A 23,391-nucleotide genomic window follows, 5' to 3' on the forward strand; every position below is an offset into this window, starting at 1 on the left:
ACTAATACACCAGATAGGAGAGGAGAAATTCTCCAGATAGGAGAGGAGAAATACTCCAGATAGGACAGGAGAAATGCTCCAGATAGGACAGGAGAAATGCTCCAGATAGGACAATAAAGATACACCAGATAGGACAGGAGAGATACACCAGATAGGACAGGAGAGATACACCAGATAGGACAGGAGAGATACTCCAGATAGGACAGGAGAAATACTCCAGATAGGACAGGAGAAATACACTAGATAGGACAGGAAAAATACTCCAGACAGGAGAGGAGAAATACTCCAGATAGGACAGGAGAAATGCTCCAGATAGGACAATAGAGATACACCAGATAGGACAGGAGAGATACTCCAGATAGGACAGGAGAGATACTCCAGATAGGACAGGAGAGATACTCCAGATAGGACAGGAGAAATACTCCAGATAGGACAGGAAAAATACTCCAGACAGGAGAGGATAAATACTCCAGATAGGACAGGAGAGATACACCAGATAGGACAGGACTAATACTCCAGATAGGACATACTGACCCAAGGCCCCCGGCACAGACTATTGCAGCATAGATACTGGAGACTGAGACAGGTGTGGGTCGGGGGACACTGTGGCCTTGTTCGGTGATACCCCCGGACAGGGCCAACCAAGCAGGATATAACCCCACCCACTTTGCCAAAGCACAGCCCCCACACCACTAGAAGGGATATCAACAGACCACCAACCTTCTCCCCTGAGACAAGGCTGAGTATAGCCCACAAAGATCTCCTGCAAAACCGGACAGGAAGATCACGTCAGTGACTCAACCCACTCACGTGACACCCCTCCTAGGGGTGTATGGAAGAGCACCAGTAAGCAAGACTACTACAGCCTCCAGCTGTTTGCTTAGACATTCTAGGGACAGTAAGCAGGCCTGCTTTTTGTGACTGTAGTGTATGTGTGTACGACAGGACCAAATCGTAAAGATAGGTAGGAGCAAGTCCATGTAATGCTTAGCAGTAAAACCTTGAAATCAGCGCTTGCCTTAACAGGAAGACAGTGTAGGGAGACTAATATGATCACATTTTTGGTTCTAGTAGAGATTCTAGCAGCCGTATTTAGCACTAACTGAAGTTTATTTAGTGCTTTATCCGAGTAGCCGGAAAGTAGAGCATTGCAGTAGTCTAATCTAGAAGTGACAAAAGCATGGATTAGTTTTTCTGCATCATTTTTAGACAAAAAAGTTCAGATTTTTGCAATGTCATGAAGATGTGTTTCTGTTTATCATCATGCTTCTATTCAGGCTCTTCATTGAGAAGCTTCCTAAACATAGAGATTACAAAACAGCCAACATTCCAGAGAAGAAGGACACCTTGAAGGTACCATTACAGATTCTAACTGTTTCACGCTCCAGTCCTCCAGTCCCCCAGCAGCCCAACCCTGGTCCTCCAGTCCCCCAGCAGCCCAACCCTGGTCCTCCAGTCCCCCAGCAGCCCAACCCTGGTCCTCCAGTCCCCCAGCAGCCCAACCCTGGTCCTCCAGTCCCCCAGCAGCCCAACCCTGGTCCTCCAGTCCCCCAGCAGCCCAACCCTGGTCCTCCAGTCCCCCAGCAGCTCAACCCTGGTCCTCCAGTCCCCCAGCAGCCCAACCCTGGTCCTCCAGTCCCCCAGCAGCCCAACCCTGGTCCTCCAGTCCCCCAGCAGCCCAACCCTGGTCCTCCAGTCCCCCAGCAGCCCAACCCTGGTCCTCCAGTCCCCCAGCAGCCCAACCCTGGTCCTCCAGTCCCCCAGCAGCCCAACCCTGGTCCTCCAGTCCCCCAGCAGCCCAACCCTGGTCCTCCAGTCCCCCAGCAGCCCAACCCTGGTCCTCCAGTCCCCCAGCAGCCCAACCCTGGTCCTCCAGTCCCCCAGCAGCCCAACCCTGGTCCTCCAGTCCCCCAGCAGCCCAACCCTGGTCCTCCAGTCCCCCAGCAGCCCAACCCTGGTCCTCCAGTCCCCCAGCAGCCCAACCCTGGTCCTCCAGTCTCCCAGCAGCCCAAACCTGGTCCTCCAGCAGCCCAAACCTGGTCCTCCAGCAGCCCAAACCTGGTCAACCAGTTCCCCCAACCCTGGTGTTCCAGTCCTCCAGCAGCCCAACCCCGGTCCTCCAGCAGCCCAAACCTGGTCCTCCAGTCCTCCAGCAGCCCAAACCTGGTCCTCCAGCAGCCCAAACCTGGTCCTCTAGCAGCCCAAACCTGGTCCTCTAGCAGCCCAAACCTGGTCCTCTAGCAGCCCAAACCTGGTCCTCCAGTTCCCCCAACCCTGGTCATCCAGTTCCCCCAACCCTGGTCCTCCAGGACCCCCCCAGACAGCCCGACCCTGATCCGCTGGAGGACCAGGGTTGGTTCTGGAGGACCAGTTTTGGGGGGGGTACTGGAGGACCAGGGTTGTGAAACAACAGGGTTCTTGGACCTCTACGGTTCTCTTGTGATGTGACATGCTGTCATCTGTCCCAACAGAGGCTGAAGGAGGTGGCCTTCCCTCAAGCAGAGGTGCTGAAGAAGGCTCTTCTCAAGATCTATGAGCAGGAGCATGCACAGTATCTCATCAAAAAGGTAACAAGACTTCTGCCCACCTCTGTAGCCCTTCCTGCCCATTTTCCAACTTTATACCCTCAGTAGAGCCCTCTGCCCACCGGATCTGGTTGATTTGCTAATGTGTGTGTGTGTCACTACTGTGTTTGTAGAAAGCGGAGGAGGCAACCTTGGCGCAGCAGCAGTCGAAGCAGCAGGCGCTAGAAGCAGAGCGGGAGCGTGTGGTGGAACTGCAGCGGCGCCAACGGGAACAAGAGCAGTTCAGCGCCTTCGAGGAGATGATCAGGTACGTCACTGCCAACAGAAACATCTGAATTTAATCGCTTTTTCATTTGCATTTAAGAAATGTAATTTGAATGTAATTTTTTTGTAATTTGTATTGGACAAATGAGTGAATCATTGAATTCATAAATTGAACTTATATGCTTTTTCATGATTTGAAACTGGATTGAATGAATATAGCATTTTTTTAACCAGTGCAGTCAAAAATGTGATTTTCCTGTTTTATATATACTTACACACTATGATGTTGGAATAGTACTGTGAAGAGCGGTTTGAAAAGGTCAATGTAAATTTCCGCCTGTTTTGGTGGGATGGAGTTTTGGCGTGCCTGGGGACATCACCAGTTCTCCCCTCCCCACTCAGACCACTCACAGACAGACGTAGCTTGAGAAATTGCTCTTTTCTAAGTAGCTATTTTTGTTTGTTTTCAATTGGCCAAAAATCACACTAAAGTACAGTAACTTACCCAGAAAGGATTTCATATGAAGATCAAAATGGACCTTTTTTAATATTGATCAATATTGACACTAAATGTGACTCCATAATCAGACGGCAGGAGCTGGAGAAGGAGAGGCAGCGTATCCTTCAGGAGTTTCATGCTCCTGGGACCCCTCCCCCCGATGCACCCCTCCTCCCAGGGATCCAGGGCCCCCCTCTGCCCCTGGCCGTGTCCCCCACCCCCCCTCAGAGCCCGGGGGACAGCACCGGCCAGGTCAGACCGCTCCCCACCTTCGACCGGACGCTCAAACCTGTGAGCCCTAGTGGGAACAGCAGTGAGTAAACACACACTGAGTGGACAAAACATTAGGAACACCTGCTTTTTCCATGACAGACTGATCTGGTGATTCCAGGTATAAATCTATGATCCCTTATTGAGGAGACAGGTTAAATCCACTTCAATCAGTGTAGATGAAGGGGAGGAGACAGGTTAAATCCACTCCAATCAGTGTAGATGAAGGGGAGGAGACAGGTTAAATCCACTCCAATCAGTGTAGATGAAGGGGAGGAGACAGGTTAAATCCACTTCAATCAGTGTAGATGAAGGGGAGGAGACAGGTTAAATCCACTCCAATCAGTGTAGATGAAGGGGAGGAGACAGGTTAAATCCACTTCAATCAGTGTAGATGAAGGGGAGGAGACAGGTTAAATCCACTCCAATCAGTGTAGGTGAAGGGGAGGAGACAGGTTAAATCCACTTCAATCAGTGTAGATGAAGGGGAGGAGACAGGTTAAATAAGGATTTTTCAGCCTTGAGACATGGATTGTGAATGTGTGTCATTCAGAGGGTGAATGGACAAGACAAAATATTTAAGTGCCTTTGAACGGGGTATGGTAGTAGGTGCCAGGAGCACCGGTTTGAGTCAAGAACTGCAAAGCTGCAGCGTTTTTCACGCTCAACAGTTTCCTGTGTGTATCAAGAATGGTCCACCACCCAAAGGACATCCAGCCAACTTGACACAACTGTGGGAAGCATTGGAGTCAACATGGGCCAGCATCCCTGTGGAACGCTTTAGTGACCTTGTAGAGTCCCATACCCCGAACAATTGAGGCTGTTCTGAGGGCAAAAGGGGGTGCAACTTAATATTAGGAAGGTGTTCCTGATGTTTTGTACACTCAGTGTTCATGGAAAAGACTAATCAAATTATTCTACTCTGATCTACTTTTCTCTGGATGTTTCATCTGGCTCCACCACATAGAATAGAAGAGATGTTTCATCTGGCTCCACCACATAGAATAGAAGAGATGTTTCATCTGGCTCCACCACATAGAAGAGATGAAATACAACACAAGATTCACATTTCAATGACAGAGGATAACACACAAATTAAAACAGTTATTTCTGAAGTGGTCCTGAAAACCTGATGGTTCATGATGGGGTATTGTCCCTCCTCTGTCCAGACACCATGGATGGGATGGTGGATGGCATCCGGCAGCTGGCAGTGCCCTCAGAGCTCTGCAGCAGCTTCCTCAGGCTAGCTGAGTCCAACACCAGCCGAGCTGTGGAGACCTGTGGCATCCTCTGTGGCAAACTGGTAAGACCTAACTTTTATACAGCAACAGCTGTACTATAATCATAGTTATTCTACAGCAAAACGTATTGATGTGGGTGCATGTAGGGCTGGTACGGTGACCGTATTATGAGTCATGATGGCAGTCAAATTCCATGTCTGATTCTGTCTCTCTGTGTCTGACTCTCTCTGTGTCTGACTCTCTCTGTGTCTGACTCTCTCTGTGTCTGACTCTCTCTGTGTCTGACTCTCTCTGTGTCTGACTCTCTCTGTGTCTGACTCTCTCTGTGTCTGACTCTCTCTGTGTCTGACTCTCTCTGTGTCTGACTCTCTCTGTGTCTGACTCTCTCTGTGTCTGACTCTCTCTGTGTCTGACTCTCTCTGTGTCTGACTCTCTCTGTGTCTGACTCTCTCTGTGTCTGACTCTCTCTGTGTCTGACTCTCTCTGTGTCTGACTCTCTCTGTGTCTGACTCTCTCTGTGTCTGACTCTCTCTGTGTCTGACTCTCTCTGTGTCTGACTCTTTCTGTGTCTGACTCTCTCTGTGTGTCTGACTCTCTCTGTGTCTGACTCTTTCTGTGTCTGACTCTCTCTGTGTCTCTGACTCCCTCTGTGTCTCTGACTCCCTCTGTGTCTCTGACTCCCTCTGTGTCTCTGACTCTCTCTGTGTCTCTGACTCTCTCTGTGTGTCTATGTGTGTCTGATTCTGTGTTTTCCAGCTGAGGAATGCGTTCACAGTGACCCATGTGATCGTGCCGAAGCAGAACGGAGGGCCAGACTACTGCGACACAGAGAACGAAGAGGAGCTGTTCCTGATCCAGGACCAGTATGACCTCATCACCCTGGGCTGGATACATGTGAGTTACACCAGAGCCCATATTCATACAACCTCTAGGAGAGCTGATCCAGGACCAGTTTATAACATTTTCCTCAGCAAATTAAGCCTGCTTTATTTTTTGTTTGCTTGTCATGATACTTTTTGTGCAAAAGTTTGTGGACACCCCTCCAAATTAGTGTATTCTGCTAATACAACCACACCCGTTGCTGACAGATGTATAAAATGGACCACACAGACATGCAATCTCCATAGACAAACATTGTCAGTAGAATGGCCTTACTGAAGAGCTCAGTGAATTTCAACTTGGCACTGTCATAGGATGCCACTTTTCCAACAATTCAGTTGGTTAAATTTCTGCCCTGCTAGAGACGTCCCTGTCAAGTATACGCTCTGTTGGATGCTCTCAATGATGCATCTAAGTTTGTGAGGGTCTTAGGTGCCAAGCCAAATTTCTTCAGCCTCCTGATGCGCTGTTGCGACTTCTTCAGCACATTGTCTGTGTCATTTCAGTTTGCCAGTGAAGTGTACGCAGAGAAACTTGAAGCTTTTCACTTTCTCCACTGCGGCCCCATTGATGTGGATAGGGGGGTGCTCCCTCTGCTGTCTCCTGAAGTCCATGAATAGCTCCTTTGTTTTGTTGTGGGTTATTTTCTTGGCAGCACTCATCCTCCCTGTAGGCTGTCTCGTTGTTGTTTGTAATCAGGCCACTTGTGTCATCTGCAAACTTGATGATTGCAGTCATGGTGAACGGAGTACAGGAGGGGGCTGAGCACTCACCCTTGTTGGACCCCTGTGTTGAGGATCAATGTCGTGGAGGTGTTGTTGCCTACCTTCACCACCTGGGGGGCTGCTGTCAGGAAGTCCAGGAACCAGTTGCACAGGGAGGGGTTCAGACCCAGGGCCCTGAGCTTAATGATGAGCTTGGAGGGCACTATGGTGTTGAATGCTGAGCTGTAGTCAATAAACAGCATTCTTACATACAGTTGAAGTAGGAAGTTTACATACACCTCAGCCAAATACATTTAAACTCAGTTTTTCACAATTCCTGACATTTAATCTTAGTAAAAATCCCCTGTCTTAGGTCAGTTAGGATCACCACTTTATTTTAAGAATGTGAAATGTCAGAATAATAGTGTAGAGTGATTTTTATTTCAGCTTTTATTTATTTCATCACATTCCCAGTGGGTCATAAGTTTACATACACTCAATTAGTATTTGGTAGCATGGCCTTTAAATTGTTTAACTTGAGTCAAATGTTTCGGGTAGCCTTCCACAAGCTTCCCAAAATAAGTTGGGTGAATTTTGTCCCATTCCTCCTGACACAGCTGGTGTAACTGAGTCAGGTTTGGAGGCCTCCTTGCTCGCACACGCTTTTTCAGTATTGGCCACAAATGTTCTACAGGATTGACGTCAGGGTTTTGTGACGGCCACTCCAATACCTTGACTTTGTCTTTAAGTCATTTTGCCACAACTTTGGAAGTATGCTTGGGGTCATTGTCCATTTGGAAGACCCATTTGCGACCAAGCTTTAACTTCCTGACTGATGTCTTGAGATGTTGCTTCAATATCTCCACATAATTTTCCACCTTCATGATGCCATCTATTTTGTGAAGTGCACCAGTCCCTCCTGCAGCAAAGCAACCCCACAACATGATGCTGCCACCCCCGTGCTTCACGGTTGGGATGGTGTTCTTCGTATTGCAAGCCTTCCCTGTTTCCTCCAAACATAATGATGGTCATTATGGCCAAACAGTTCTATTTTTGTTTCATCAGACCAGAGGACATTTCTCCACAATGCACGATCTTTGTCCCCATGTGCAGTTGCAATCCGTAGTCTAGATTTTTATGGTGGTTTCGGATCAGTGGCTTCTTCCTTGCTGAGCGGCCTTTCAGGTTATGTTGATATAGGACTTGTTATACTGTGGATATAGATACTTTTGTACCCGTTTCCTCCAGCATCTTCTCAAGGTCCTTTGCTGTTGTTCTGGGATTGATTTGCACTTTTTGCACCAAAGTACGTTCATCTCTAGGAGACAGAACGCGTCTCCTTCCAGAGCGGTATAACGGCTGCATGGTCACATGGGGTTTATACTTGCGTACTATTGTTTGTACAGATGAGCGTGGAAACTTCAGGCATTTGGAAATTGCTCCCAAGGATGAACCAGACTTGTGGAGGTCTACCATTTTTTTTCTCAGGTCTTGGCTGATTTCTTTTGATTTTCCCATGATGTCAAGCAAAGAGGCACTGAGTTTTAAGGTAGGCCTTGAAATACATCCACAGGTTCACCTCCAATTGACTCAAATTATGTCAATTAGCCTATCAGAAGCTTCTAAAGCCATGACATATTTTTTTTAAATTTCCAAGCTGTTTAAAGGCACAGTCAACTTAGTGTATGTAAACTTCTGACCCACTGGAATTGTGATACAGTGAATTATAAGTAAAATAATCTGTCTGGAAAGAATTGTTGGAAAAACTACTTGTGTCATGCACAAGGTAGATGTCGTAACCGACTTGCCAAAACTATAGTTTATTAACACGACTTCTGTGGAGTGATTGAAAAACAAGTTAATGACTCCAACCTAAGTGGATGCAAACTTCCGACTTCAACTGTACATTTACTGAGATTCTGGTATTGGGATAACCCTACCAGAGATGATACATTTACTGAGATTCTGGTATTGGGATAACCCTACCAGAGATGATACATTTACTGAGATTCTGGTATTGGGATAACCCTACCAGAGATGATACATTTACTGAGATTCTGGTATTGGGATAACCCTACCAGAGATGATACATTTACTGAGATTCTGGTATTGGGATAACCCTACCAGAGATGATACATTTACTGAGATTCTGGTATTGGGATAACCCTACCAGAGATGATACATTTACTGAGATTCTGGTATTGGGATAACCCTACCAGAGATGATACATTTACTGAGATTCTGGTATTGGGATAACCCTACCAGAGATGATACATTTACTGAGATTCTGGTATTGGGATAACCCTACCAGAGATGATACATTTACTGAGATTCTGGTATTGGGATAACCCTACCAGAGATGATACATTTACTGAGATGCTGAACCCGGGCTTCTCCTCAGTGAGAAAATTGTCTTCCTGCCCAGTGTTGATCTCCACACACCTTGTTCCTACTATATAATAATATATAATTATACACTGAACAAAATTATAAATGCAACATGCAATAATTTCAGATTTGACTGAGTTACAGTTCATATGAGGAAATCAGTCAATTGAGAAATACATTTTCCCCTAATCTATGGATTTCACATGACTGGGAATAAAACAGGTAGGGGTGTGGATCAGAATCAGTCCGTATCTGGTGTGGATCAGAACCAGTCCGTATCTGGTGTGGATCAGAACCAGTCAGTATCTGGTGTGGATCAGAACCAGTCAGTATCTGGTGTGGATCAGAACCAGTCAGTATCTGGTGTGGATCAGAACCAGTCCGTATCTGGTGTGGATCAGAACCAGTCAGTATCTGGTGTGGATCAGAACCAGTCAGTATCTGGTGTGGATCAGAACCAGTCAGTATCTGGTGTGGATCAGAATCAGTCCGTATCTGGTGTGGATCAGAACCAGTCCGTATCTGGTGTGGATCAGAACCAGTCAGTATCTGGTGTGGATCAGAACCAGTCAGTATCTGGTGTGGATCAGAACCAGTCAGTATCTGGTGTGGATCAGAACCAGTCAGTATCTGGTGTGACAATTTGTCTCATGCAGCGTGACACATCTCCTTCACATAGATTTGATCAGGTTGGTGACTGTGGCCTGTGGAATGTTGTCCCACTCCTCCTTAAATGGCTGTGGAGGTTTCTGGATATTGGTGGGAACTGGAACACGTTGTCGTACACGTTGATCCAGAGCATCCCAAACATGCTCAATGGGTGACATATCTGAGTATGCAGGCCACGGAGGAACGGTGACATTTTCAGCTTCCAGAAATTGTGTACAGATCCTTGCGACATGGTGCCGTGGATTATCATGCTGAAACATGTGATGGCAGCGGATGAATGGCACAACAATGGGCCTCAGGTTCTCGTCACGGTATCTCTGTGCATTCAAATTGTCATCAATAAAATGCAATTGGTGTTCATTGTCCGAAGCTTATGCCTGCCCATACTATAACCCCACCATGGGGCACTCTGTTCACAACGTTGACATCAGCAAACTGCTCGCCCACACGATACCATACACGCCGTCTGCAATCTGCCGGGTAGAGTTGAAACCAAGATTCATCCGTAAAGAGCACACTTCTCCAGCGTGCCAGTGAAGGTGAGTATTTGCCCAATGATTCACTTAACTGCAGTCTGGTGAGGACAACGAGCACACAGATGAGCTTCCCTGAGATGGTTTCTGCAGTAATTCTTCGGTTGTGCAAACATACAGTTTCATCAGCTGCCCGGGTGGCTGGTCTCAGACGATCCCACAGGTGAAGAAGCCGGATTGTCTAAAACAAATTCTCTAAAATTATGTTGGAGGCGGCTTATGGTAGAGAAATAAATGTTCAATTATTTGGCAAAAACTCTGGTGGACATTCCTGTAGTCAGCCGATTGCAAGCTTCCTCAACTTGAAACATCTGTGGCATTGTGTTGTGTGACAAAACTGCACATTTTACAGTGGCCTTTTATTGACCCCAGCAGAAGGTGCACCTGTGTAATGATCATGCTGTTTAATCAGCTTCTTGATATGCCACACCTGCCAGGTGGATGGATTATCTTGGATAAATGTTCAGTAACAAGGATGTCAACAAACATTTGTTAGAAATAAGATTTTTGCATGAATGGAACATTTCTGGGATCATTTATTTCAGTGCATGGGACCAACACCTTATATTTTTGTTCAATATATATGTTTGTATTGTTTCAGACCCACCCCACCCAGACAGCCTTCCTGTCCAGTGTCGATCTCCACACACACTGTTCCTACCAGCTCATGATGCCGGAGGCTATCGCTATTGTCTGCTCACCCAGGTTCAATGAGTGAGTATAGACACACTGCCTTTATCATGTGTTATAACCTTTATCATGTGTTATAACCTTTATCATGTGTTATAACCTTTATCATGTCATGTGTTATAACGAGTGAGTGTAGACACACTGCCTTTGTCATGTCATGTGTTATAACGAGTGAGTGTAGACACGCTGCCTTTATCAGGTCATGTGTTATAACCTTTGTCATGTCATGTGTTATAACCTTTGTCATGTCATGTGTTATAACGAGTGAGTGTAGACACGCTGCCTTTATCAGGTCATGTGTTATAACCTTTGTCATGTCATGTGTTATAACCTTTGTCATGTCATGTGTTATAACGAGTGAGTGTAGACACGCTGCCTTTGTCATGTCATGTGTTATAACCTTTATCGTGTCATGTGTTATAACGAGTGAGTGTAGACACGCCGCCTTTGTCATGTCATGTGTTATAACCTTTATCATGTGTTATAACCTTTATCATGTCATGTGTTATAACGAGTGAGTGTAGACACGCCGCCTTTGTCATGTCATGTGTTATAACCTTTATCGTGTCATGTGTTATAACGAGTGAGTGTAGACACGCCGCCTTTGTCATGTCATGTGTTATAACCTTTATGTCATGTGTTATAACGAGTGAGTGTAGACACGCTGCCTTTGTCATGTCTTGTGTTATAACGAGTGAGTATAGACACACTGCCTTTATCAGGTCATGTGTCGTATGCTGTCTTAAACTTGAAAATAAAAGAGCCGCACACTCTAGGAGCTCAGATGCAAAAATGTAATTACCAATGTTTCAACAGCCAAGCTGTCTTCATCAGGGTATAATCACAAACACTGGGGGATGACTCGTTTATATAGTGTCAAAAGACACAGGTGTCTGTAATCATGGCCAAGAGTGGCCTAATATCATTGGTTAATTATCAAATATTAAAATGGCATACAAAGAACAGCATACAAACAGCAAATGGATAGCATACGATCATAAATTAATTTAAGACTACACAAGCTTACAAACAATTACAATGGCAAAGTCACAATCACAAGAATGGCATTGATGCAGTAACGGCCCTATTGTAGAGGGCATTGATGCAGTAACGGCCCCTATCGTAGAGGGCATTGATGCAGTAACGGCCCCTATCGTAGAGGGCATTGATGCAGTAACGGCCCCTATCGTAGAGGGCATTGATGCAGTAACGGCCCCTATCGTAGAGGGCATTGATGCAGTAACGGCCCCTATCGTAGAGGGCATTGATGCAGTAACGGCCCCTATCGTAGAGGGCATTGATGCAGTAACGGCCCCTATCGTAGAGGGCATTGATGCAGTAACGGCCCCTATCGTAGAGGGCATTGATGCAGTAACGGCCCCTATCGTAGAGGGCATTGATGCAGTAACGGCCCCTATCGTAGAGGGCATTGATGCAGTAACGGCCCCTATCGTAGAGGGCATTGATGCAGTAACGGCCCCTATCGTAGAGGGCATTGATGCAGTAACGGCCCCTATCGTAGAGGGCATTGATGCAGTAACGGCCCCTATCGTAGAGGGCATTGATGCAGTAACGGCCCCTATCGTAGAGGGCATTGATGCAGTAACGGCCCCTATCGTAGAGGGCATTGATGCAGTAACGGCCCCTATCGTAGAGGGCATTGATGCAGTAACGGCCCCTATCGTAGAGGGCATTGATGCAGTAACGGCCCCTATCGTAGAGGGCATTGATGCAGTAACGGCCCCTATCGTAGAGGGCATTGATGCAGTAACGGCCCCTATCGTAGAGGGCATTGATGCAGTAACGGCCCCTATCGTAGAGGGCATTGATGCAGTAACGGCCCCTATCGTAGAGGGCATTGATGCAGTAACGGCCCCTATCGTAGAGGGCATTGATGCAGTAACGGCCCCTATCGTAGAGGGCATTGATGCAGTAACGGCCCCTATCGTAGAGGGCATTGATGCAGTAACGGCCCCTATCGTAGAGGGCATTGATGCAGTAACGGCCCCTATCGTAGAGGGCATTGATGCAGTAACGGCCCCTATCGTAGAGGGCATTGATGCAGTAACGGCCCCTATCGTAGAGGGCATTGATGCAGTAACGGCCCCTATCGTAGAGGGCATTGATGCAGTAACGGCCCCTATCGTAGAGGGCATTGATGCAGTAACGGCCCCTATCGTAGAGGGCATTGATGCAGTAACGGCCCCTATCGTAGAGGGCATTGATGCAGTAACGGCCCCTATCGTAGAGGGCATTGATGCAGTAACGGCCCCTATCGTAGAGGGCATTGATGCAGTAACGGCCCCTATCGTAGAGGGCATTGATGCAGTAACGGCCCCTATCGTAGAGGGCATTGATGCAGTAACGGCCCCTATCGTAGAGGGCATTGATGCAGTAACGGCCCTATCGTAGAGGGCATTGATGCAGTACTAGCCCCTATCGTAGAGGGCATTGATGCAGTAACGGCCCTATCGTAGAGGGCATTGATGCAGTACTAGCCCCTATCGTAGAGGGCATTGATGCAGTAACAGCCCCTATCGTAGTCTCCTCTTAAAGGACACCAGCAGTATGGTCTCAGAACAGCTCTCCTCCTTTGTAAAGGACACCAGCAGTATGGTCTCAGAACAGCTCCCCTCCTAAAGGACACCAGCAGTATGGTCTCAGAACAGCTCCCCTCCTAAAGGACACCAGCAGTATGGTCTCAGAACAGCCCCCCTCCTTTGTAAAGGACACCAGCAGTATGGTCTCAGAACAGCTCCCCTCCTAAAGGACACCAGCAGTATGGTCTCAGACCAGCTCCCCTTCTTTGTAAAGGACACCAGCAGTATGGTCTCAGACCAGCTCTACTCCTTTGTAAAGGACACCAGCAGTATGGTCTCAGAACAGCTCTCCTCCTTTGTAAAGGACACCAGCAGTATGGTCTCAGAACAGCTGTCCTCCTTTGTAAAGGACACCAGCAGTCTGGTCTCAGAACAACTCCCCTCCTAAAGGACACCAGCAGTATGGTCTCAGGACAGCTCCCCTCCTAAAGGACACCAGCAGTATGGTCTCAGAACAGCTCTCCTCCTTTGTAAAGGACACCAGCAGTATGGTCTCAGAACAGCTCTCCTCCTTTGTAAAGGACACCAGCAGTATGGTCTCAGAACAGCTCTCCTCCTTTGTAAAGGACACCAGCAGTATGGTCTCAGAACAGCTGTCCTCCTTTGTAAAGGACACCAGCAGTATGGTCTCAGAACAGCTCCCCTCCTTTGTAAAGGACACCAGCAGTATGGTCTCAGAACAGCTGTCCTCCTAAAGGACACCAGCAGTATGGTCTCAGGACAGCTCCCCTCCTTTGTAAAGGACACCAGCAGTATGGTCTCAGAACAGCTCCCCTCCTAAAGGACACCAGCAGTATGGTCTCAGAACAGCTGTCCTCCTTTGTAAAGGACACCAGAAGTATGGTCTCAGAACAGCTCCCCTCCTAAAGGACACCAGCAGTATGGTCTCAGAACAGCTGTCCTCCTTTGTAAAGGACACCAGCAGTATGGTCTCAGAACAGCTCTCCTCCTTTGTAAAGGACACCAGCAGTATGGTCTCAGAACAGCTCCCCTCCTAAAGGACACCAGCAGTATGGTCTCAGAACAGCTCCCCTCCTTTGTAAAGGACACCAGCAGTATGGTCTCAGAACAGCTCCCCTCCTAAAGGACACCAGCAGTATGGTCTCAGAACAGCTGTCCTTCTAAAGGACACCAGCAGTATGGTCTCAGAACAGCTCCCCTCCTAAAGGACACCAGCAGTATGGTCTCTATTATTGAATCTCTTGATCCTCTCCCTGAGAATACCTGGTTAGTTACGTTTGATGTTGAGCCGTTATACTCTAATATTCCACACGGGGGCGGTATTGAAGCTATGGAACATTTTCTTCTGCAACGTGACCCTAATGAACTACCTTCCAGTCCCTGCATTATAACATTGTCTGAAATAGTACTCACTCACAACTACTTTGTGTTTTGTAAATTATTTGTTTATTCAGGCGATGGGTACTGCTATGGGATCCCCCAAGGCTCCTAACTATGCTAATGTGTATGTGGGTTACGTGGAGAAACAGTCTATTTTCAATCCTCTCAAAAATGTTTTCTTGCCTGACATCATTATTTGGAAACGGTACATTGGTGATATTTTTGTTCTATGGAGGAGTGATGCCAAACAGCTCCAGGCGTTCCATGGAGGAGTGATGCCAAACAGCTCCAGGCGTTCCATGGAGGAGTGATGCCAAACAGCTCCAGGCGTTCTATGGAGGAGTGATGCCAAACAGCTCCAGGCGTTCCATGGAGGAGTGATGCCAAACAGCTCCAGGCGTTCCATGGAGGAGTGATGCCAAACAGCTCCAGGCGTTCCATGGAGGAGTGATGCCAAACAGCTCCAGGCGTTCCATGGAGGAGTGATGCCAAACAGCTCCAGGCGTTCCATGGAGGAGTGATGCCAAACAGCTCCAGGCGTTCTATGGAGGAGTGATGCCAAACAGCTCCAGGCGTTCCATGGAGGAGTGATGCCAAACAGCTCCAGGCATTCAATGGAGGAGTGATGCCAAACAGCTCCAGGCGTTCTATGGAGGAGTGATGCCAAACAGCTCCAGGCGTTCTATGGAGGAGTGATGCCAAACAGCTCCAGGCGTTCCATGGAGGAGTGATGCCAAACAGCTCCAGGCATTCAATGGAGGAGTGATGCAAAACAGCTCCAGGCATTCAATGGAGGAGTGATGCAAAACAGCTCCAGGCATTCAATGGAGGAGTGATGCCAAACAGCTCCAGGCGTTCCATGGAGGAGTGATGCCAAACAGCTCCAGGCATTCAATGGAGGAGTGATGCCAAACAGCTCCAGGCGTTCCATGGAGGAGTGATGCCAAACAGCTCCAGGCGTTCCATGCTTTTCTTAACTCCTGTTCTGAGCATCTGAGATTTACTATGTAATCTGATACACGTCAAATCAGTTTCCCTGATCTTCTGATCTTGTGTGAAGATAATGTTCTATACACTGATCTTTACAGGAAACCTACTGACCGTAACAGCTTGTTGAGGGCTGATAGTTGTCACCCACTTCCCTTGAAAAACAGTTTGCCCTACAGCCAATTCTGTCAAATCAAAATAATTTGCAAAAAACTATCCGATTTCGACAGAAATATGGCTGAGACGCAAAGAAAGTTCAAGGAGAGGGGCTACAAGAATGATCAGATTAATATTGCCATTGAGAAAATTAAAAACAAAACGAGACATGACCTTTTTCAAGGTCAGTCTCGCAAAAAGACGCATTCTTGTGTTCTAACTATTCAAATCGTTCTGAACAAATTAAGGGAATCGTTCACAAACATTGGCACATTCTAAAATCCGATGATAGTCTCGGTAATGTGTTTTCGGACCCTCCCTTGGTCGTATTCTCGCGGGGCAGAAGCCTCAGAGATCAGCTGGTAAACTCTGATTTACCACCCCAAGATATTCCTGAACAACGTCCATCCTACTGGATGGAAACTACAAGTGTAACGGCTGTGCTCAATGCAATGACACTTATAAATGTAGATCCTTCAAACACCCACAAACAGGGAAACAGATCCCTATTAAAGGTGTTATCACGTGCTCCACTAAGGCAGTTATTTATCTTATAACTTGTCCTTGTGGTGAAAATAATGTGGGTAAAACAAAGCGTGAATTAAAAGTACGTATCTCAGAGCATCGTAGCACCATTAGGTGTAAAAACTTGACTTGTCCAGTTGCGGCCCACTTCTTGGAGGCAGGCCACTCGATTTCGTCTCTGCGTTATATTGGCATCGAACATGTCACCCTCCCTAGGAGAGGGGGTGACCTTGATAATTTATTGTTAAAACGAGAGGCTGCCTGGATCTTTAATTTAAAGACCTTTGCGCCCTTCGGTCTCAACGTAGACTTTGATCTGAAGACATTCTTGTGATTGTGACTTTGCCATTGTAATTGTTTGTAAGCTTGTGTAGTCTTAAATTAATTTATGATCGTATGCTATCCATTTGCTGTTTGTATGCTGTTCTTTGTATGCCATTTTAATATTTGATAATTAACCAATGATATTAGGCCACTCTTGGCCATGATTATAGACACCTGTGTCTTTTGACACTATATAAACGAGTCATCCCGCAGTGTTTGTGACAATACCCTGATGAAGACAGCTTGGCTGTTGAAACATTGGTAATTACATTTTTGCATCTGAGCTCCTAGAGTGTGCGGCTCTCTTTTATGTTCTAGTTTTCTACTCCGCTAGCCACCACCTCTAGTCAGCACCTCTAGTCAGCACCTCTAGCCAGCACCTCTAGCCAGCACCTCTAGCCAGCACCTCTAGCCAGCACCTCTAGCCACCACCTCTAGTCAGCACCTCTAGCCAGCACCTCTAGCCAGCACCTCTAGCCAGCATCTCTAGCCACCACCTCTAGCCAGCACCGCTAGCCAGCACCTCTAGCCAGCACCGCTAGCCAGCACCGCTAGCCAGCACCTCTAGCCAGCACCGCTAGCCAGCACCTCTAGCCAGCACCGCTAGCCAGCACCGCTAGCCAGCACCTCTAGCCAGCACCTCTAGCCAGCACCTCTAGCCAGCACCTCTAGTCAGCACCTCTAGCCAGCACCTCTAGCCAGCACCGCTAGCCAGCACCGCTAGCCAGCACCTCTAGCCAGCACCTCTAGCCAGCACCTCTAGCCAGCACCTCTAGCCAGCACCTCTAGCCAGCACCGCTAGCCAGCACCTCTAGCCAGCACCGCTAGCCAGCACCTCTAGCCAGCACCGCTAGCCAGCACCTCTAGCCAGCACATGGCCTAAATAGGTGTGCGTTTCTTTTTCTTCTCGGATGCTGTTTTAAAGCCACAGTCTGTAATTCACAGTTCAGCCCAATAATGTGTATGTTGTTATTATAGGACGGGCTACTTCTGACTGACAGACTGTGTGTGTTTATAGGATGGGCTACTTCTGACTAACAGACTGTGTGTGTTTATAGGATGGGCTACTTCTGACTAACAGACTGTGTGTGTTTATAGGACGGGCTACTTCAGACTAACAGACTGTGTTTATAGGACGGGCTACTTCTGACTAACAGACTGTGTGTGTTTATAGGACGGGCTACTTCTGACTAACAGACTGTGTGTGTTTATAGGACGGGCTACTTCTGACTAACAGACTGTGTGTGTTTATAGGATGGGCTACTTCTGACTAACAGACTGTGTGTTTATAGGACGGGCTACTTCTGACTAACAGACTGTGTGTTTATAGGATGGGCTACTTCTGACTAACAGACTGTGTGTTTATAGGACGGGCTACTTCTGACTAACAGACTGTGTGTTTATAGGACGGGCTACTTCTGACTAACAGACTGTGTGTTTATAGGACGGGCTACTTCTGACTAACAGACTGTGTTTATAGGACGGGCTACTTCTGACTAACAGACTGTGTTTATAGGACGGGCTACTTCTGACTAACAGACTGTGTGTGTTTATAGGATGGGCTACTTCTGACTAACAGACTGTGTGTGTTTATAGGACGGGCTACTTCTGACTAACAGACTGTGTGTGTTTATAGGATGGGCTACTTCTGACTAACAGACTGTGTGTGTTTATAGGATGGGCTACTTCTGACTAACAGACTGTGTGTGTTTATAGGACGGGCTACTTCTGACTAACAGACTGTGTGTGTTTATAGGATGGGCTACTTCTGACTAACAGACTGTGTGTGTTTATAGGAAGGGCTACTTCTGACTAACAGACTGTGTGTGTTTATAGGACGGGCTACTTCAGGATAACAGACCGTGGGATGGATGAGATCTCAACGTGTAAACAGAAAGGCTTCCACCCTCACAGCAAAGACCCTCCTCTCTTCACTGTGAGTACACCTCTTTTCCCTATCCCCTTTGTAGTGCACTACCTTGGAAGCTGCCTGAACCCTATATAGGGAGTAGGGTTCTGTTCAGAAACACATCAACACTTCCTCCTCTGTGTTCACCTCCAGGGAGCAGGACACATCACCGTCACCGAGGACAGAGTCACCATGTTGGACCTGCGATGATCACCTCTGGACTGGGGATCTACACACCAAACGCTGGCTGGCTGGCTGGCTGGCTGGCTGGCTGGCTGGCTGGCTGGCTGGCTGGCTGGCTGGCTGGCTGTATTTGTTTATTAGGATCCCCATTTAGCTTTTTAAGAAGCAGCAGCTACTCTTCCTGGGAACCATAAAAATCACAAAACATGACAAGTAACTGATAAAGTTGACTGGCTGACCTGCCTGGCCAGCTGACATCTGGTTGAATTTGGGGTTGCATAATTCTGGTAATTTTCTATAAATTGTTGTAAAATGACCAGGGTTCCATGAATCTTGGTTGGAGATTTTCCCGGATTTCCAGGAATATTCCAACCAGGATTTCTGGATAATCCAGGAATTTGGAGAAAGACTGTTAAAAGACAGAGACATCTTACTTCTAAACCCATTGTTCTACCCATCAGTACAGACAGTGGGAATGGTTCATTAAGGGACCTCCTGCTCTCACTGTCCTCCGTTGAACTAAAGCAGACCGCTTCTCGTAGGGGGAAGGACAACTCTCCTGGGTCCACTCCCACTTTTCTGTCTTAGTCTTTATTTAAAAACTGAGTTTTATTCCAGAGGTGACTATCACTCCATAAAGCTCTGCTAGGCTTGCTGCCAATAGTCCGTTTATGATTTCATATCCTTTTTGATGGTTTTCTGCTTTTTTTTTGCTCAGAGTTTACCTGTCTCACAGGCTGGCTACCTGTCTCACAGGCTGGCTACCTGTCTCACAGGCTGGCTACCTGTCTCACAGGCTGGCTACCTGTCTCACAGGCTGGCTACCTGTCTCACAGGCTGGCTACCTGTCTCACAGGCTGGCTACCTGTCTCACAGGCTGGCTGGCTGACTGTCTCGCAGGCTGGCTGGCTGACTGTCTCGCAGGCTGGCTGGCTGACTGTCTCGCAGGCTGGCTGGCTGACTGTCTCGCAGGCTGGCTGGCTGACTGTCTCGCAGGCTGGCTGGCTGACTGTCTCGCAGGCTGGCTGGCTGACTGTCTCGCAGGCTGGCTGGCTGGCTGTCTCGCAGGCTGGCTGTCTCGCAGGCTGTCTCAGATCAGAGAGAATCTATAGGCAATGTGAGAGGATTTTTCCTACAAAACTGTCATGTGTTGCACAGGAGGCTGCTGAGGGGAGGAGCTGAATAAATGGATCAAACACATGGTTTCTGTTTCATTCATTTATTATGAGCTGTCCTCCCCTCACCAGCCTCCGGGGGTGTATATGGTCTGACAGGGCATGCAGACCTAACAGTCTAACCTAAGGAAAGTGCCAAGGAGAACTGACTAGAGACGATGATGCCGTAGGTCTCTTGATTTTCTCCCAGTTTGTGATCGTCATAATAAGATGACTAACAGCTGCACTCTCATGGACAACAGAGAGAAATACAACGAGAGGCATGCCTTTTCAGTACCATCTATTTTATCTGGATCTTCCACAAGGACGAGGGGGATGTCGCCCCCTAGATGCTGATCTTGGATTTGGCAGTTTCCCCACGAATGGTTAATGTTATGTTTGGGGAGGCTGATTCCAGACCTGTAGCCCGGAGCGTTCCACAACGGTGTGTGTTTGAACGCAGCACCCATCTAGTGCTTATTAAGGGACCTTTGTGTCTGTTTAGACAGCAGTTGAAGAAATGGGTGAAAGGCAGTTTGAATGCGTATAACTGTTGGACTAATGCTGTCCCGTGTGATTAATAACTATTATCTGTATGTTCATACTTCTCTCTGTCCTATTAATGACTTGTCAGGCTGCTGTAGATGGTTCTCAATGTGTTCAGCTGTAATTCAATGGCTAAGTGAGGCTCTGTTCCAGTATGGCCATGTCACTGGCTTTGGAAGCGCTTTAATAAAGGGGAACTTCCCCATCTGAATATTGCTTATCTTGCTTTCCCAAATATATCCACTAGGGGGAGACAAATAGTAGAAACTGTTTTGAGGTTTGCTCTCTGTCCCCCCCCAACCCTTTCTCTATCCACGCCTTCTCAATTCAATTCAAAGGGTTTTATTGGCATGGGAAACATATGTTAACATTGCCAAAGCAAGTGAAATAGATTGTAAACAGAAGTGAAATGAACAATAAAAATTAACAGTAAGCATTACACTAAAGAGTTCCAAAAGAAGAATGCATTTTCAAATGTCATTATGTGTATATATACAGTGTTGTGGTGATGTGCAAATAGTTATTAAAGTACAAAAGAGAAAATAAACATAAATATAGGTTGTATTTACAATGGTGTTTGGTCTTCACTGGTTGCCCTTTTCTTGTGGCAACAGGTCACACATATTGCTGCTGTGATGTCACACTGTTATTTCACCCAGTAGATTTATCAAATTTAGTTTAACTCTTTGTGTATCTGTGTAATCTGAGGGAAATATGTGTCTCTAATATGGTCATACATTGGGCAGGAGGTTAGGAAGTGCAGCTCAGTTTCCACCTCATTTTGTGGGCAGTGTTGCACATAGCCTGTCTTCTCTTGAGAGCCATGTCTGCCTATGGCGGCCTTTCTCAATAGCAAGGCTATGCTCACTGAGTGTACATAGTCAAAGCTTTCCTTAAATTTGGGTCAGTCACAGTGGTCAGGTATTCTGCCACTGTGTACTCTGTTTACCGTCAAATAGCATTCTAGTTTGCTCAGTTTTTTGGTAATTCTTTCCAATGTGTCAAGTAATTATCTTTTTGTTTTCTCATGATTTGGTTGGGTCTAATTGTGCTGCTGTCCTGGGGCTCTGTGGGGTGTGTTTGTGAACAGAGCCCCAGGACCAGCTTGCTTAGGGGTCCTCTTCTCCAGGTTCATCTCTCTGTAGGTGATGGCTTTGTTATGGAAGGTTTGGGAATCGCATCCTTTTAGGTGGTTGTAGAATTTAATGGCTCTTTTCTGGATTTTGATAATTAGCGGGTATCTGCCTAATTCTGCTCTGCATGCATTATTTGGTGTTCTACGTTGTACACGGAGGTTATTTTTGCAGAATTCTGCGTGTAGATTCTCAATTTGGTGTTTGTCCCATTTTGTGAAGTCTTGGTTGGTGAGCGGACCCCAGACCTCACAACCATAAAGGGTAATGGGCTCTATGACTGATTCAAGTATTTTTAGCCAGATGCTAATTGGTATGTTGAATTTTATGTTCCTTTTGATGGCATAGAATGCCCATCTTGTCTTGTCTCTTCAGGTCGTTCACAGCTTTGTGGAAGTTACCTGTGGCGCTGATGTTTAGGCCAACGCATGTATAGTTTTGTGTGCTCTAGGGCAACAGTGTCTAGATGGAATTTGTATTTGTGGTCCTGTCAACTGGACCTTTTTTGGAACACCATTATTTTGGTCTTACTGAGATTTACTGTCAGGGCCCAGGGGTGGGGTGCTGCAGACTGTTCTAGTGTCCTCGCCAATTCGTTGATATATATGTTGGAAGAGGGTGGGGCTTAAGTTGCATCCCTGTCTCACCCCACGGCCCTGTGGAAAGAATGTGTTTTTTGCAAATTTTAACCACACACTTGTTTGTTTACATGGATTTTATAATGTCGTATGTTTTTCCCCCAACACCGCTCTCCATCAATTTGTATAGCAGACCCTCAAGCCAAAATGAGTCAATCTTTTTTTAATTGAACAAAGCATGAGAAGACTTTGCCTTTGTTTTGGTTTGTTTGTTTGTTTGTCAATTAGGGTGTGCAGGGTGAATACGTGGTCTGCCGTATGGTAATTTGGTACAACGCCAATTTGACATTTTTTTTTCAGTACATTGTTTTAGCTGAGGAAATGTACGAGTTAATGATAATGCAGAGGATTTTCCCAAGATTCCTGTTGGCTCATCCCAATGTAGTTAATGGAGTAAAATATGTCTCTACTTTTGTGGTTTGGGGTGATCAGTCCTTGGTTCCAAATATTGAGGATGATCCTAGAGCTGAAGATAATGTTAAATAGTTTAAGTATGAATTTGTGGTCTGTATTTTTTAGCATTTCATTTAAGATATCAACTCCACATGCCTTTTCTTTGCGTGGAGGGTTTGTATTTTGTCCTGTAGTTCATCCAATGTAATTGGAGAATCCAGTGGGTTCTGGTCGTCTTTAATAGTTGATTCAAAGATTTGTATTTGATCGTGTTTTTGCTGTTTCTAGTTTGTTTTAGGGCCAAAACATTTGGAGAAGTGTTTTATCCATACATCTCTGTTTTTGATAGAGAATTCTTTGTTGTTTGTTTAGTGTCCAATTTTCTATGGATTCTTAAATTACATTGAGCTGATTTCTGACGTGCTGTTGCTTCTTTTTGTGTAGTATTTCTGTATTGATTTAGGTGTAAGCTCCCGTTTTCTGGGTCTCGATGTTTTTGGTTGGATAGGTTTCACAATTTCTTTCTTAGGTTTTTGCATTCTTCATCAAACCATTTGTCATTTTTAATTTTCTTAGGTTTTCTGCTTCAAATTTGTAGATTATTTAAGGGGGCTGAGAGATCAAATATACTGTTCAGGTTTTCTACTGCCAAGTTTACACCTTCACTATTAGTCAATCATTTTGTCCAGAAAGGGATTGAATTTGTTGTTGCCTAATAGTTTTTGGTAGGTTTCCACACTACATTCCTTCCATCTATAGCATTTCTTAATATTACTCAGTTCCTTTGGCTTTGATGCCTCATGATTTGAGTAATGCTCTGTTCAAGTAGACTTATTTTTC

At 46.4% G+C, this 23,391-nt stretch overlaps 1 protein-coding gene across 3 annotated transcripts in view; it reads left to right on the forward strand.

The window, feature by feature from the left end:
- LOC139410548 (STAM-binding protein-like A) overlaps positions 1-20,934 on the forward strand; it is a 31,121-nt gene extending 10,187 nt beyond the window's left edge. For 2 of the 3 annotated variants that reach the window (XM_071155822.1, XM_071155823.1), the window contains exons 3-12: positions 1,278-1,353; positions 2,472-2,567; positions 2,699-2,832; positions 3,378-3,601; positions 4,728-4,861; positions 5,556-5,693; positions 10,574-10,686; positions 18,432-18,531; positions 18,658-18,746; positions 18,783-19,002. In XM_071155822.1, coding sequence (XP_071011923.1) covers positions 1,278-1,353; positions 2,472-2,567; positions 2,699-2,832; positions 3,378-3,601; positions 4,728-4,861; positions 5,556-5,693; positions 10,574-10,686; positions 18,432-18,531; positions 18,658-18,714 — 1,072 coding nt within the window. In that variant the 3' untranslated portion in view covers positions 18,715-18,746; positions 18,783-19,002. Of the gene's footprint in view, positions 1-1,277; positions 1,354-2,471; positions 2,568-2,698; positions 2,833-3,377; positions 3,602-4,727; positions 4,862-5,555; positions 5,694-10,573; positions 10,687-18,431; positions 18,532-18,657 lie in introns of all 3 variants that reach the window. The other variant, XM_071155821.1, reaches the window with a different exon arrangement.
- Positions 20,935-23,391: the final 2,457 nt, after the last annotated feature.

This window comes from Oncorhynchus clarkii, chromosome 6, assembly GCF_045791955.1.
Source record: "Oncorhynchus clarkii lewisi isolate Uvic-CL-2024 chromosome 6, UVic_Ocla_1.0, whole genome shotgun sequence".
Taxonomy (NCBI): Eukaryota; Metazoa; Chordata; class Actinopteri; order Salmoniformes; family Salmonidae; genus Oncorhynchus; species Oncorhynchus clarkii.